At 43.5% G+C, this 16,556-nt stretch overlaps 1 protein-coding gene across 5 annotated transcripts in view; it reads right to left on the bottom strand.

Annotated features, from left to right (window-relative positions):
• KIAA1549L (KIAA1549 like) overlaps nt 1-16,556 on the bottom strand; it is a 298,917-nt gene that overhangs the window by 73,460 nt on the left and 208,901 nt on the right. For 4 of the 5 annotated variants that reach the window (XM_063782837.1, XM_016920651.4, XM_016920650.4 and 1 more), the window contains 2 exons: nt 9,225-9,409; nt 1,709-1,836 (listed from right to left, as the gene is read on the bottom strand). In XM_063782837.1, the coding sequence (XP_063638907.1) occupies nt 1,709-1,836; nt 9,225-9,409 (313 nt within the window). The remainder of the gene's footprint in view (nt 1-1,708; nt 1,837-9,224; nt 9,410-16,556) is intronic. The other variant, XM_016920649.4, reaches the window with a different exon arrangement.

The raw sequence follows: 16,556 nt of genomic DNA, 5'->3' as shown, positions 1-16,556 counted from the left end.
GGTGAGTGGGGCATCTGGAGGAGTGAGTAGTCTTTGATTTGACCTTGTAAATTTCCAGGAAGTATATAAAGGAAGGAAGGAAGGAAAGGAAGGAAGGAGGGGGAGGGGAGGGAGTAGGCGGAGCTGGGAGGGCGGGAAGCACCATCTTGGATAGATGGTGATGGCCGTCACAGTATTTAGTTAAAACAACCTTCCCCATATGGCTTCACTGTCCATTGTCTCTGCTGTCACCTCACTCTCTCTACCCATCTCTCTTATCACCTCATCCTAGGAAGAAAGAGAAGAAAGTTGCTGAATTCAAGTCCCCTTCCCAAGATCTAGAGCACCTCTGACTCCGTGTGCTCACTTGATAGAGCTGATGGCAGGATTTCTAGTGGTCCCAGGTGGGGCAGATATTGCAGGAAAATTCCACAGGTCACACCCCAATTCTGATGTAGAAAGCACAGCCTCTGTGTTACAGGCATGCAGAATTCAGGGAAAGACAAAATTTCAACAACCAAATAGGTATGACAGTTTAAACTTTAAACAAGTGCTTTATATAATAGCTGAAAATGGGAACAGGGAGCACATTTTCCCTACAGAATACAAATCCATGTGTCGTTATTTCTTTTCTTTTCTCTGCTCTTACCGTTTTCAGTCGGAAAAAAAAAAAAGTGATATTTGAAAACAAAAAAATATTCCAACACTAGCTTCAAGAAAGGGTCCCTGCACTATGCAAACTCCTTTGAAAGGGAAGTGCAGCTAAGCAGGGTGCTAGAGGGTTTAGCTTTTCACCTGGCATTTCTGTAGGGCTCCACCTACTGCCCATTAAAATCCAAAAGGACTTTTCCCTGATATGAAATCAGTAGTGCTGGGTACTTGAATTCTGGCCCCAGTAAACCAGCATCACACACAGAAGGGCCACATGGAGATGAGAGTCAGAACCAAGGTGGGAACAGGAGAGGGAGCTGCACAATGATGTTGACAGAGGCCATCTATAGACAATGCCACTCCACAACTACGGTGCTCAGATGACTGATAAATAAACCCCAACGCCAATCCTTACAGGAAAGGAGAGATCTGTGTGAGAAACTAAGTAGTTCAGCTTCCCTGGAGAATTAAGACAGAAGCATATAACTTTTTTTTTCTTTTCTTTTCTTTTCTTTTTTTTTTTTTTTTTTTGATGACAGATCTGTTCCTTTATTGTTTTGGGTTAGTTTTTTCCTGGGAGAAGTGGAGTTGCAATATCTGGACTCAGTGGCACAGAGTGAACCCATGAAACTTATCAGGGGAGTCAGGGCAGGAAAATGAGAGGAATCTCCAAGATGAGCAGTTATTTCAGACATCTGCTGCCTTAGTGGAACTGGTGCAACAAATTGCGTCAATTCATGTGATTAGAAATTAGAAATTTTAGAGGATTTCTAACTAGAGAATTAGAAAAACCTCTAAGCAAACATCAGTTCATTCCGCAAAAGGTTTTTCCTAAGGAACTACACCATTTCATAAGAACAGGGGCGGAGGAAGTGAGACAGGACAATTCAGACAAGGGGTAAGGTGAGAACCCAAGGGGTACATACAGACTCCTGGCCCTTGTGGGGCAGAATAGAAAGAACGACTGAGGGTCAGAGCCCAGTGGCTGTGTGTGAGTTTGTGCACACGTGTGCACGCATGTGTGTGCGGGCACGCGTGGGAGCAGCTGGGGGTGGTTCTTGGCGGGAAGGCTTCTCACCATTTCTCTTCCTTGCCTCCTCCTTTGTCACTTTCTGCTGTGCCATTACATTCTGGGGTGAGCGTCTCCCTGAGCTGGGCTTCCCTGATTCGTTGCTGATGACAGAGCCATTCTCACTGGGCGACCTGCTGGAGGTAACCATAGCAACAGGGGAGACGGTAAGTTTCAACTAGAGCAGCCGCCTCTCAAGGTTATTTTATTTGCACAGTTTAATGTCTGTAGCCTTTCATTCCAGTTTAATGGACAAAGAGGAAACGATACAGAAAAAGAAAAAAACAAAACCACCCACACTACAGCATGGGTTAAGCAGCTGGCTGCTCGGAAGTCCGTTTTGCCGTGCTCAGCCCGTAGAGTTCAGTGAGCGCAGCCCTGGGTGCCCATCTCTGTTTCATTAACCACCACCCCGCCGTGACTATGGGAATGGTGGCAAGGGTGGCATCCATGCAGCATAGCCTGTTTTTAATACCCAGCACTCTGGATAGTATTGCAGAGTGTTTAAATCACATGGGAATTTCCAGGGACATGTATCACACGTGGTTCTCTTTGGCTATTGTCTTTACCACATAGACTTTGACTACAAAACATTCCGTTTCCAATTTTCAGTTTTCGGGCTGCTCTTCTCACTCCAAAGAAAGGCATCAATAAGCAAATTTCTGTAGCAAAAACTCAACTATGCCTTATTCTTTGCATAATACCCCATCACTAGGGGCTTCGCTCTGTCAGACACACACGCACACACACAAACATTCTCTCTCTAACTCTCTAACTGTGGCAACTGCTACCCACTTAACATTTTGATTTTGAGCTATTTGTTCATTCAGGAAATACGTTTCATTCATCTACTCTGTGCCAGACATACACATATGTGGAGACTCTAAGATAGCACCCCATGCCCCCCAAGAGCTCCCCACCAGGATCACCTACTGTGTACCAAGGACTTTACTGCGTGCTTTTAAAACTGCTAATGGATCATTATAATGAGCCACTGATTTGGTGACTGCCACCCTTGTTTAGCAAGTGAGGAACATGAAGCTCATGGAAGTGAAGTGTGTTGTCTAGGACAGAGTAGGAAAGTGGCGAATCAGTCCTGGAAGCCAGGCTCCCCCTCCTCCCTCATCTCAGAACACCTTCCCTTTGCTGTCCCATACAATGACCAAAGATAAGGCAGCCCTTCACACAGGGCAAGTCACAGAGCCTTCTTTCCTTCCTCAGGGCGGGACTCTCATCTTCTGGAACTCTGTCAGGGAATGGGATCCAGAAAGCCCCCCTCATGCTGCCTCTGGCCTCAGAACATGCCAGCCCGTGGGTCCGGCTGAGCATAAAGACTGACTGCCTCCCCACTGTGGGAGACAAGCGGGAGGCAGGTATCTAGCAGCCTCTGTTCTTCTATTCAATCGTCCAGATTTAGAAAATAATGACATCTATCCCTGACAATGGAGAATTGTCTGGAATACATGCACTTGATCAGTAGGCGAGCAGCTTCTCAACTGGAAGCTGTGTATCCTTCCGGATGCTCCTCTGCCTCCTCCTCCCTTCTCCCTCCTCCTCCCTTCTCCCCTCTGCCTCTGGGAATTTCCAGTTCTCAGTCTGTACACTTTAATACCCTAAAAGCCAAGAACAATCAAAGTTGGGATATCTATGGGATAAGGCAGTATCTGCCAAGAACATTCCGTGGCACACTAAAGCCAAGTGGGACATTCCTCGCCAAAGTTCCCTAAATGTGGGAAATGCTCACTATATTCCTTCTTTGGAGATTCCTAATGCACCTTAGCATATCAAAGGCTCTGATCAGTTCTGTCACAGAGAGATTCATCTGGTCTCGTTTAACCCAACATTTCCAAATTTATTCGGTCACAATCTTTCTCATCTTAATACCTTTTAACATCATATAAAATGAGTAATACAAAGAATGTAGTCTGTGAAAACAAGGATCGGTACTAACTTGTTGAATATATGTTATTTTATTTACCCAACAGCTATTTGATTGCTGAGTGCTGGGTGTGCAACACCCAAACATAAAAGACACACACCCCTAGATTGTTTCTGGACTCTTCTGGTGAATGGCACCTATTCTCCCAACTGGCGGCATTGGGACAAAAGGCTTTAATTTGCGTCCAGAAAAAAAAAATAGGAAAGGAAAAGGCTTTTTATAACCTATTTCACATTCACAAAATAGTGAATGACTGATTGAGTTTTTGAGAGTCTTGATCTGTCACCCAGCCTGGAGTGCAGTGGTGCAATCTCGGCTCACTGCAACCTCCGTTTCCCGAGTTCGAGTGATCCTCCTGCCTCAACCATCAGAGTAGCTGGGATTACAGGCGCCCGCCGCCATGCCAGGCTAATTTTTTAGTATTTTTAGTAGAGCTGGGGTTTCATCATGTTGCCCAGGCTGGTCTCAAACTCCTGACCCAAAGTGATGCATCTGCCTCGGCCTCCCAAAATGCTGGGATTACAGGCATGAGCCACCGAGCCTGGCCTGAATGGTTTTTGTAGCATTTTCATACCATTTCCCTCATTTGATCCTGAAACAATTTTCTGGCTGCTCCTCTCACTCCAAGGAAAGGTGTTAATGAGCAAATTTCTGTAGCAAAACCCAACTCTGCTTTACTCTTTGCTTCTGTTTATAGACACATTTACAGGGAGTCATCAAGTCAAAACTTCCGTTCAAAAATAGAGTGAGATTTGTGCCCGTGTGTTTGTGCATGCGTGTCCACTCACATGACAGTAACAAAAGTGTTTTTGAAAGCAAGAAAGTGTCACCTGCAAGGCTGCAGTTTGAGGCTACTGAATGCAAAAGTCCCCATTCTGAGGACATGGAGCTGGGAAGAATATTCTCGGGTTGAGGATTAATCAACTGCTGAACATGGCACAAATCACGGCCAATCACTACACTGAAGTGCCCTTTGCAAACAGCTGTAAACGGTTGATTCTCCATCCTGGCCTAACAATCTCAGTCATATATCAACAAAATAGCCTCACCAAGACCCTACACTGGAGGAAAAGGACGCAGAACACCCATCTGACTGTCTGGAAGTGACTGAACCCTCAGAGTTCAGTGCTAAAATAATTCATAAAAATTGAGATATCTTAACCATCAAACCACCGGTTTCTCCTGGTTTTCACTTGAGAAACTTCTTGGATCATCTAACAGACCCATTCTGAGAGGGAAGGCAGTCTTTATCTAGCAGGAATGAGAAAAATGATGTGGCAAGATGGGGAAGCCAGAAACATAAGATTCATAACGGGTTTTCTCTTGACTTTGATGTTTTGAAAATCTTTTCAAATTATCAGAGACTCCCATGGTCAGCTGGACTTCAACAGAGAGGAGGTTTCTCTTACAGCTTTGGAAATGATCTAACCAGCCCTTAGTAAAATTATGTTTTTATGCTAAAATTATGAAAGTGGCCAGCCATGGTGGCTCACGCCTGTAATGCCAGCACTTTGGGAGGCCAAGGTGGGCAGATCACTTGAGGTCAGGAGTTCGAGACCAGCCTGGCCAACATGGTGAAACTCCATCTCTACCAAAAAAATACAAAAATTAGCCAGGCATGGTGGCACATGTCTGTAATCCCAGCTACTCGGGAGGCTGAGGCAGGGGAATTGCTTGAACCCGGGAGGCAGAGGTTGCAGTGAGCTGAGATCTTGCCACTGCACTACAGCCTGGGCAACAGAATGAGACTCTGTCTCGAAAAAGAAAAAATTATGAAGCAAATATAGAAATCCTTCAGGAATACAGATGTTATCATCTTCATCTGTATTTGTTTCATCAGTTAATATTTCTTATTAAAAATTTGGGGGTAATTGATTAGCAAGAGTAGATTCCTTGCTAATCCAAGAAGAAGTGCTTATTCTAAAAAAATTTAAAGAAAACTTTACACAATTTAAATTATTCAACTAGAATGGGTGAAAAATAATTTTTATTCTTCCTGAAAGTACTATGTTCATATCCTAATTTTAGTAACACTATTTATTTTCAGTGTCCTCTAAATAGGTGATAAATAAGTTATTAATAAGCCTTTGTTGTATTTGGCAAAGATCATGATGAGAATAATAGCTGTAGGTAATACTACTTGCAAGTCAATTCAGGTAAATCATCTATTGCTTCTCTGTACATTTCAGCTCTGCTCTGCTTATGCTCTCTCATGTTGGGTGCGTGATTGCAGTAATGGTCCTAATTTGTTTGTACATCTCTTGGTCCTAATTTGTTCGTACATCTCTGTCAACAAGCTTTGGGTAGTCTTCTCTCATGCTGAGTCTGGACTTGACCATGAGACTTGCTTTATCCAAGAGGACAGTAGCAACCATGACACAAGCAAAGATTTGAGAAATGCTTATGCTTTGGGTGTTTTTTTGTTTTTCTTGCTGCCCTGCAACCACATTGTGAGAAAGCCAGGACTAGCCTGCTAGAGGATGAGAAACCATAGGAACAAAGGCCCTTGCTACCTGGGGTATTCCTGATAAGATTAGTATCAACAAGTCAGCCCAGTTGATCTGTCACCTGACTGGAGATGCATAAGCAGGCCCAGCTAAGGTCAGCCAAGCCTAGCTGAGACCAGAAGAACCATCCAGCTGAGCTCAGCCCAATGTGCTGACCCACCAAAATAATGAGCTAAAAAAAATGGTTGTTGTTTTAAGTTATTAAGCTTTGGAGTGCTTTGTTATGGAGCAATAGATAACTAATCCACATGCTCCAACCTTCTTTCCTACACAAGCTGAAATCCAACCCTCTGTTCCTCTTTCTGAGGTACCAAGAGTTCTTGGAAGAAAATATGCAGTCTTGTTGCTTGATTCCAGTACAAAATGTGGGTAATTGATACAGACGATCCCTCCTTCCTTCTCAAATTACTTCCTTCTCTTGGCTTCTTGGATCTTACTCTGTCTTTGTTCTTCTCATGCCCTTCTTCCTGACACTATTCCTTTTTCTTTGTTGATCCTTCCCCATCTTCTGGACCTCTAATCATGACAATGTTCCAGGGTTCAGTTCTTGGATCTTTTCTTTTCTCTATCTGTACTCTCCTAGGTGATCCTTCCCAGTCTTATAGAGTAATTACACACTGACCACTCCTACATTTATATTTCTACCCTAGACCACTCCTCTAAACTCCAGACTCAAGGTTAACTGAGTTCTCAACATCTCCAATCATATACCTAACAGGCATCTCAAATGTAACATGTCCACACTCAAACTCTTGACCATCCCCTACAAACTACTTCTCCTCCAGTATCCCCCAACACAATAAATGGCAAATTCACTCCTCTCCACTTCTGTCACTCCACAAGAATCTATCAGCAAATCTTTTCAGCTCTTCCTTCAAAATACCTCTAAACTCCAACCACTTCTCACACCATCCCATGACACGATCGTCTCTCACCTAGGTCACGGCAGTAGCCTTATAAAGGGTCTCCCTGCATCCACTCTGCATCCCTACAGTCTGTTTGCCACACAGCAGCCAAAGTGAGTCCGTTGTATTTATTTTAATTATATTTTATTTTGAGACAAGCCCTCACTCTGTCATCCAGGCTGGAGTGCAGTGGCACAATCACAGCTCCCTGCAGCCTTGAATTCCTGTGCTCAAGCCATGCTCTCACCTCAGCCTCCCCAGTAGCTGTGACTACAGGTACACACCACTGCACCTGGCTAATATTTTTTATATAATTTTATTTTGTAGAGACGAGGTCTTGCTTGGTTGCCCACGTTGGTCTCAAGCTCCTGGCTTCAAGTGATCCTCCTGCCTCGGCCTCTCAAACTGCTGGGGTTACAGGTGTGAGCCATGCACCCAGCCCAAAGTGAGCCTATAAAACTGCAAGTCACATCATGTCATTGCTTTTCTCAAAACCCCCCAATGGCATCTGATCTTTATTCACAATAAAATCCCAAGTCCTGACTTTGGTCTGTAAAGCCTGACATAATCAACCTCCAGCAACTTGACAGACTCATCTGCCACCACTTCCTCCCTAGTTCATGCCAGCCCCCTTGATCCTGCTTTTCTTTAAGTATGTCAAGAAGTTCCCTCCTCTGGGCGATGCACAAACTGTTCCATCTGTTTCGTACATTCCTCCTGCAGATAACCTCGTGGTTTACACCTCACTTCAATCAGGTCTTTCTCAAATGTCACTTTATCAAAAAAGTCTTCCCTAGCTTCCTAGCTAAAATAGCACTATGTCTCCTTCTCCATTTCTCTATCCCTTAACTGTGCTTTGGTTTTCTTCTTTGTACTCATCACCACCTGATCCAGAAATAGATAGATTTTACCTGTTTCTCTATTTGTTTATTATCTATCTCTCCTCACCAGATTGTAAGCTGCCCGAGAACAGTAACTCTGTCTTGTTCACAGCAATATCCCCAGTGCCTGATAAACAGCAAATGATCAATACACATGTTAGATAAAAGGAGGGGAGAAAGGAAGGAGACATGGATGATGTAGTTTTTTCAGTCTCCATAGTAGTCTCAGACAACAAGGGAGTTGACAACGTATGTTGGTTTAGCCAGCCAACGCGGCTTGCCATAGGGTTCATTACCTCTTTATAAGGCTATTGCAAAGTCTTGCAATGAGTCTCTTGGCCTCTAAACTAACCTCTCCCATCTCTCATCCACACTGCCATCAAAGTATCCTTCTAACATATAGGCTAACATCATTATCTTCCAAAAGACCTTTCAGTGGCTCCCCGTTGCCTAGATAATAAAGGTCAGATGCCTTGCCAGGCAGTCAAGACTTTCCAAAATTTTAATTTATCTTCTGGTTTCATTCTTCACTACACCCAGCCACTATGAACTCTAAACTCTGGGGACACTCACCATTTAGAGAACAAACCTGTCCCTTTTCTCTCCCCACTCTTTTTAGACTGGATGCCCTTATATCTTCCCACCTATTCAGATCCCACTCACTTTTCAAGGCTCAGCTAAAGGATAACCTTCTCCACGAGGTTTTTCCCTGTTCAGAATTAAGTTCTTCCTCCTGACTTTACTACAGCCCTGCAGTCTCCAGTGCAGGCACCAATACCTCATCCTCGGTATTCCAGTTATTTTTCTCTCCGCCTCCTCCATCATGAGACTCCTGGGGTCACAAATCAATCTTACACATTTTTGTAGTCCTAAAGGGATGTCTTCAAAGTGCTCTGCTTATAGTATAAATTAAATATATGGTTTTGACTGAAATCAGAAACCTCTATTGAGAAATTGCCAGATAAAATACAACTATACTGAATCAAAGGCACTGCTTTTAATATAAGTTTAAAATATAAGTGTGACATCAGTGCTAAATTTGCTATAGTAAATATATGAACTAAATCTCTGCTGTTGTGGTTATCAGAGACATAAAACCTTACAAAGCGTAGCCCAGGCTAGGCAGGTATTGTGATTCTCATCATCTCCTTTAGTCTCTTTTCAAATATTCAAAATGAGCATGAAGGGGAATTTTTAAAGAGAACCGTGGAATTAACTTGAGGGCATCAGCTTTTCTCATCATCAATTATTCTCTTGCTGACACAGAGAGGCAGAAGTCAGCCCCGTGCCTACCTCTTCCTGGTTTCAGTGGATTTGGCGGTCTTGATGGTGCTTCCATCCTGAGCGACGTCTCTTTCCTGAGGAGCATCTCTAATGGGCAGTGGGAGAACCACCGTCTCCTGAGTCACAGGGATGACCTCCTCATCTGCCCCTTGCTGGCCCAGGTGTTGCTTGGCATAATCAAAGCCTTGCACAGGCTGCAAAGAGGAAACAGATTTGCAGTCGTATTTCTAGTGAAGTGTGACTCTAACCATGGCTTTAAGAGATGACAGGCAGCAAAAAGATGGGACCAAACTTAGCTTTCTAATTAATAAACAAGAGTTAACTCAAATCCCCATCATTATTTCCATCTCTTCAAAATCAGAATCCATGTTAATTCCATCCAGCTACAGAATCTCTACAGATAAGACTTGCTCAGAAAAATGAAGACTGTAAACAACATGTAAACAGGTGTTTAAGATCAAACCTCTTTCAAAGATTTTAGACCATGAATTTTAAGTCAATGGATGCTGCAAATGAGAAACAACTCAATTAATACATTAAATAGGTCCTGTGGATCACCTCCTGCCTAGAAATGTTTGGTCACCTCTTCACTCCATTCTCGTATAGCTTTATGTGTAATAGCACATGTGTGACTTTGCCAAGCCACTTGAACTCTGAACCTCAATTTTTTCATCTGAGAACTGAAGATAATCTTATCTGCTTTACCTCTACCACCCTTGAGTATTAAAGTGGATCACAGATCTGAACACAGAGGGAAGTGTGTTATCACATGTGAAGCCGTACAATCATTAATAATGAAATGGAATTTATGGAGTCACTCTTTAATCCAGACTTTGCCCTTAAGTAGGCTGGCTCTCCTATAATGCATTCCTGGGAAACTGGCAAGGTTTTATTGCACAGTGTCTGAAATCCCAAGTGCATAAGGCAGCTCTGAGCAAAATCCAACAGACATCTAGTAGTGTGGTAATGAAAACCAAGACGCATATTTAAACAATTCCTGAAAGTGTCTCTATTCTGCTTTACACCCCAAAGCAGTACAATACAGATTTGAGGCAGTACAGTGTGGTGGGTAAAAGTGGCAGTTTCAAAAGCAGATTGCCTGGGTTCAAATCCCGACTCCGTCATTCATTAGCTGTGTGACCTTGGGTAAGTTACTGAAACTCTCTGCACATCAGTTTCTTCATCAAGCTTAAAAGATGGCCATTGTTATTATGTTAATTGGAGATAATAATAGTATAAACACGATAAAATTTATATGTTTGTGAGAGCAACATGTAACCACTTTTAAGGGGATGCTGTAAGGATTAAATAAGAAATTCAAGTTCAGCATTTAAATAAGTGCCTAGCCAATAGTAAGTGCTCAATCAATATTAGTTATTACTTTTGCTTTCCTGATAAATCATAGTCCAGGTGAAATGGACAGCAGTGATTTTTTTTCAAGAAAATCTGCAGATGAAATTCAACCTCTGTCATTTAGAGTATATCAGAACTTGACATGATCAGAAGCCCCTCCTTCAGCAGCTAATTTTTATATACTTTAAGTTTTAGGGTACATGTGCAAAACATGCAGGTTACATATGTATACATGTGCCACGTTGGTGTGCTGCACCCATTAACTTGTCATTTAACATTAGGTATATCCTCCTAATGCTATCCCTCCCACCTCCCCAACCCCACAACAGGCCCCGGTGTGTGATGTTTCCCTTCCTGTGTCCAAGTGTTCTCATTGTTCAATTCCCACCTATGAGTGAGAACATGCGGTGCTTGGTTTTTTGTCCTTGCGATAGTTTGCTGAGAGTGATGGTTTCCAGCTTCATCCATGTCCCTACAAAGGACATGAACTCATCATTTTTTATGGCTGCATAGTATTCCATGGTGTATATGTGCCACATTTTCTTAATCCAGTCTATCATTGTTGGACATTTGGGTTGGTTCCAAGTCTTTGCTATTGTGAATAGTGCCGCAATAAACATACGTATGCATGTGTCTTTATAGCAGCATCATTTATAATCCTTTGGGTATATACCCAGTAATGGGATGGCTGGGTCAAATGGTATTTCTAGTTCTATATCCCTGAGGAATCGCCACACTGACTTCCACAATGGTTGAACTAGTTTACAGTCCCACCAACAGTGTAAAAGTGTTCCTATTTCTCCATATCCTCTCCAGCACCTGTTGTTTCCTGACTTTTTAATGATTGCCATTCTAACTGGTGTGAGATGATATCTCATTGTGGTTTTGATTTGCATTTCTCTGATGGCCAGTGATGATGAGCATTTTTTCATGTGTCTTTTGGCTGCATAAATGTCTTCTTTTGAGAAGTGTCTATTCATATCCTTCACCCACTTTTTGATAGGGTTGTTTGTTTTTTTCTTGTAAATTTCAGCAGCTTATTTAGCTAGAGATACAACAGGAAGGTTCCAGCGGATTTAACAATCCAGTCTAGAACTGTGGCCTAACCTGTCAAATCTCACCACTGTGTCTCAGAACAGGATGGAGTTTTATTGCTAACTCCAACAAGGCTTTTCTATTTGAGGCTGTCTATAGCTTTGCCATGGACAGCTCCCCCAGTTCCCTGAGGAACTCACTCTGGGAAGTATAATCACCCCCTTCTCTTCTCTGAGACGTACACTCTGACCTATGTGGTGATCAGTGACATTCTGAGGCCAGGACCTGGGACTGCGTTTCTGAAATAGGGTTTGCTGAGGGAAAGTGTTCTCTGTTCTTTTCCTTCCCTGTCCTTGGCCTATAAGAAACAGAAGCGAGCCTTCAGATAACTTGGTAATGTCTCTCAAACACTGAATTGCCTGCTCCTTCCATAATCAATTGGTCACCAATTAGATTCAACATCTGAAATGTTTCTGGAAGCTGACTTTTCCTCCCCAGGTCCACTGTTTCACTATTTCCTGCCTCAGTCTTGTTGCTTCCAATTTAGCTCCTTTCCAGGCCTCCCCTGATGAGCTTCCAAAATTGTCTCCCTTAAAACAGATGTGGTTGCGTCACTCTCATTTAAAATATGAAGGGCCTTGAATGTCTCCCCAAATGCTTTGGCGAGGCATTCAAAGCCCTTCACATGCCAGCTGAACCTGCCTGCCCAGTTTCATGTCCTGTTGACCCCTTTTGTACCACACCCTCACGCCCCCTATTATCCTATTCAGTTTTGTTCCAACGATAGGGACTGTCCTTGGTGCTGAACATATAAAGTTAAATAACTGGTTCCTCACCCTCAAGGGGCTCAGTTTCAGCCTCATTTGATATTAATGACACAGTACTAAAGACAGTATACAACTTATATCATTGCATCTTCACTATAGTTCAAGAAGGTAGGTATTATCATGAGTTCCCAGTTTACAGATGAAGCAACTGAGGTTTAGAGAGGTTAAGCAGCTTACGCAGGCTCACAGAGCTGTGATGGAGTCAGCATTTGCACCTAGGACTATGTGACCCAGAGCTGGAACATCTAACCACTATTTGATGAGTCTTCCCACAGCCCTTCCTTTCCTTCTGCAGCTTCCTATCTTGATTAGCATCTCCTGCCGTACATGGCCTGGCTCCTGTGCAACACTCCTGGCCTGTCTGTGAGGAAGTGGGAGGCTCCAATAGCAGCTAAGACTTCCCAAGAACCTAATGATAGGGAAAGCTGGCTCTGGTCCCATCTCCCACTTTCTCTCTCCTCCCTCTGGATTTGGCCCCTTACCTTTCACACAGGGTTAAAGTTATCCACTGGATACTTCAGGTGATTGGGTCAATGATGGATATACACAAAGAGAGACATTAAGGAATTCCAAGCTTAAAAGGTTCCCATTGTTATTAGGTTAATTACACCTGTGTTGTTAATCACAACAATCCCTGTGTATGTTTGGTACTTACAGCATGCAAAACACTGTTATCTCATCTCATCCTCCAACAAACCTGTGAGGTAAGCAAGGCAAACATTACAGCCTTCATTTCACAGATAAGAAAACAAAAGCTCAGAGAGGTTCAGTGACTTGCCCAAGATCACACAGCTGAGTGGCGCAGGACTACTACTCCCTCACTCTTCTGACTCCCAGGGTAGCGGTCTTTTAGCTTTCAACTGGAAAATTACCTGAGATTAATCAACTGCCCATTAGACACATTAGTGACTCCTAACCCCAATAATAAAATATCATGAAGTAGCTATAGTTACTTCAATTCGTTTTATAAAATTATCGAATCAAAATAATCTCCAGTAATTTCAATGGTGGATACACTGCCAAGACCTTTTAAGAAAAAAAGCATGGGTAACAATAAAAGCCAACTTATAGGTAGTATCCTCACAACACTCTATACGATTATTGTTATATCTCCATTTTACAGATGGAAAAATTGAGGCACAGAGGTTAAGTAACTTTCCTATTGTTGTTCCAACGACAGGGACTGTCTTTGGTGCTGAACATATGAAGTTAAATAACTGGTTCCTCACCCTCAAGGGGCTCAGTTTCAGCCTCATTTGATATCAATGGCACAGTACTAAACACAGTACATAACTTTTCTCATTGCATCTTCACTATAGTTCAAGAAGGTAGGTATTATCATGAGTTCCCAGTTTACAGATGAAGCAACTGAGGTTTAGAGAGGTTAAGCAGCTTACCCAGGCTCACAGAGCTGGGTAAGTTATCCTATAGGTATCCTATAGATAGTATGCTACAGATAGTAGTGGGAAAGAGGAAACAGTTGGCTGTTCTTAGGGGGTGACTGGCCTGTCCCAAGCAGATGTTCATGCAAAAGATTACAGACCCTCCAAGCTCCATCCTGCATCTGGATATGGTCCTATCCACCCTCTTCTAAGGTGGCCTCTTCCAGGGAAACATGATCTCTTCAATTCTATGAAGGGAAAAACTAGAAAAATGGCTGTACATCCAATGACAGAGTAAAGGGAAGTGAACTAGGAAGAAAGGAGGTGACAAAAGTCATGATGCTGGCCCTCTTGCATTTATCATTTTTCACCATTCTACCTGCAGAAGCCCACCTGATAACAATGGGAATGGGGTAGTCCATGGTACCTTGTCTCTGAAGAAGGGTAAGGGTATCCATACTCTGGTCTTGACTCCTGGGAAAGCCACACTCACCTCCTCTGCTTAGCATGTTAAGTTTATTACTGAGCCTCAAGAAGGATCCCTGGGAGTGCCCTCTGGCACTGTAGCCTGAATTGTAAAGATGCAGCGATGTCCCCAGGACTGTCCTGCTAGTCTAAGGATTGGCGGTGAAGGCTAACTTTTTTGTTCTGCCTCGTCCTTTGACAATAATTGAATTCTGTTCACACACACAAGGTGGTGAGAAGTGATGCAGGAAGCTCTCTCCTCTCTCCAACACTGCACTGTCCCTGGGTTGTAACGGCAGAAGAACTGCAGTAAGCAGGAGGCAGTTCCACCCTGCTGGTTTCCCATGATAAAAGGGCTTTGGGAATCAAAATATGTAGCCCAGCCTCATGGAGGGGGAAAACAACCAGCTCCACCGCACACAAGTGAATTCAATCAACTCATGGAACATAAATTTGCGTGATGTTCAATGTCAGCCAGGTATCTCACAAAGCCCAATATACAGAGTAGGACGCAGAAGGAGCTATGGAAAACCACAAACGCTAATCTGTCCTAGCTTCAGACAGCCTTCCAGCCAGAAGCTATGTGGAAATCATGTGTTGCCCAACTCATTTTGGCAGATTAGTACAATTTTGGTTTAATCTATAACATAAATATGCCCCCTTACAATCTCAGTATGGCATGTTTTGTATTCCTGGATGCGGGTACAGTTAGATTCTGGTTATTACCATTATGTCTAAAAGGCTCATGTTGTAACTAAGCTGAGATGGAGATGAAATACACACTCTTTTTATTTTTATTTTATTTTTTGAGACAGAGTTTTGCTCTCGTTGCCCAGGCTAGAGTGCAACGGTGTGATCTTGGGTCACTGCAACCTCTGCCTCCCAGGTTCAAGCAATTCTCCTGCCTCAGCCTCCTGAGTAGCTTGGATTACAGGTGTGCGCCACCACACCCAGCTAATTTTGTATTTTTAGTAGAGATGAGGTTTCTCCATGTTGGTCAGGCTAGTCTCAAACTCCTGATCTCAGGTGATCCGCCCGCCTCGGCCTCCCAAAATGCTGGGATTACAGGCGTGAGCCACCGCGCCTGGCCAAAATGCACACTCTTGGAAGAGTTTCACCTTTCACTGCTTGGGCAATTCCCAATGTACACTTATTACCAACATTCTGCTGTGTCTGGGAAGCAGGTGCCTTTGTGTCAACTGAAACAGAACAACTCGCTTTGGCATTTGGCTCTTCAGTAGACAGTATCTAAACGAGCTGCAGCATCAAAACAGGTGTATCAGTTTAACAAACAATAAAAATCCTTTCATTTCTTTTGCTGAAGTGAGGTGTGATCATCAAGAAAGAACTAAGGCATGCATGACCCCCGCAAGGACGATCTCCATGGCCGACATGCATTCCAATGGCTCTGGAATATGAGGCGTAGTTTGCTATTTCATTCCTGCACTGGTAGACAAAGCTCAGATCTTCAGAGCTGGAAGAGGATTCTACCTGCCAAATCTCAGGGTTCAGGTAGGTGTATAATGGCGAAAATGCTCTAAGACTCGGATGTGAGCCTCAGTCACCCCTCTGCTGCTAGCATGACTTTGGACAAACCCCAAAGTCTCTCTTTCCCTTGAGTGTTTTGGCAGTAAAATGAGGATAATAAAACCTTCCCTGACTACGAGCTACCTCATAAGGCTGCTGTGATGAACAAACGAGGTGATAGTCCTCGAGGAGCCCAGCAAATTGTAAGGCATTATTTAAGCATCAGGTATGACAGTTAGTATATTTCCCTCATGGAATATCATGAAGGGAGCAAGGTGACCAGAAAATCAGCCTGCAGCATGTCCTAGTCCATTTCTCTCCCAGTCACTGGACGTGAGTGGTGCAGAGATGTGGAGGCCGCAGTGGGTGGATGGGGCCCCAGGACAGGCTTCAGTGGAGCCACTGAACGGGGGTTTTCTGGCCACCCAGCCAAAGCCCTGCAGCTTCTCCATCATGGTGGCCTCTGAAGATGTCACTCCAACCAAGCATGTGCTCCAGAGAGCCTTGCATTAGGAGCCAAGAGACTTTGTCTAAGTCAGTTCGGGCTGTTGTAACAAAATATCACAGTCTGGGTGGCCTGTAAATGACAGAAGTTTATTTCTCACAACTCTGGAGGCTGAGAAGTCCAAGATCAAGGTGCCAGGATGGTCAGAGGTGAGGGACCTCTTCTGGGCTGCAGGCTGCCAATGTCTTGTGTCTTCACATGGAAGAGAGCTCTCTAGGGCCTCCTTTCTAAGGGCATTAATCTCATT

This window comes from Pan troglodytes, chromosome 9, assembly GCF_028858775.2.
Source record: "Pan troglodytes isolate AG18354 chromosome 9, NHGRI_mPanTro3-v2.0_pri, whole genome shotgun sequence".
Lineage (NCBI taxonomy): Eukaryota > Metazoa > Chordata > Mammalia > Primates > Hominidae > Pan > Pan troglodytes.
The sequence above is the reverse complement of the archived record's forward strand: the minus strand, read 5'-3'. Positions and strand labels throughout refer to the sequence as shown.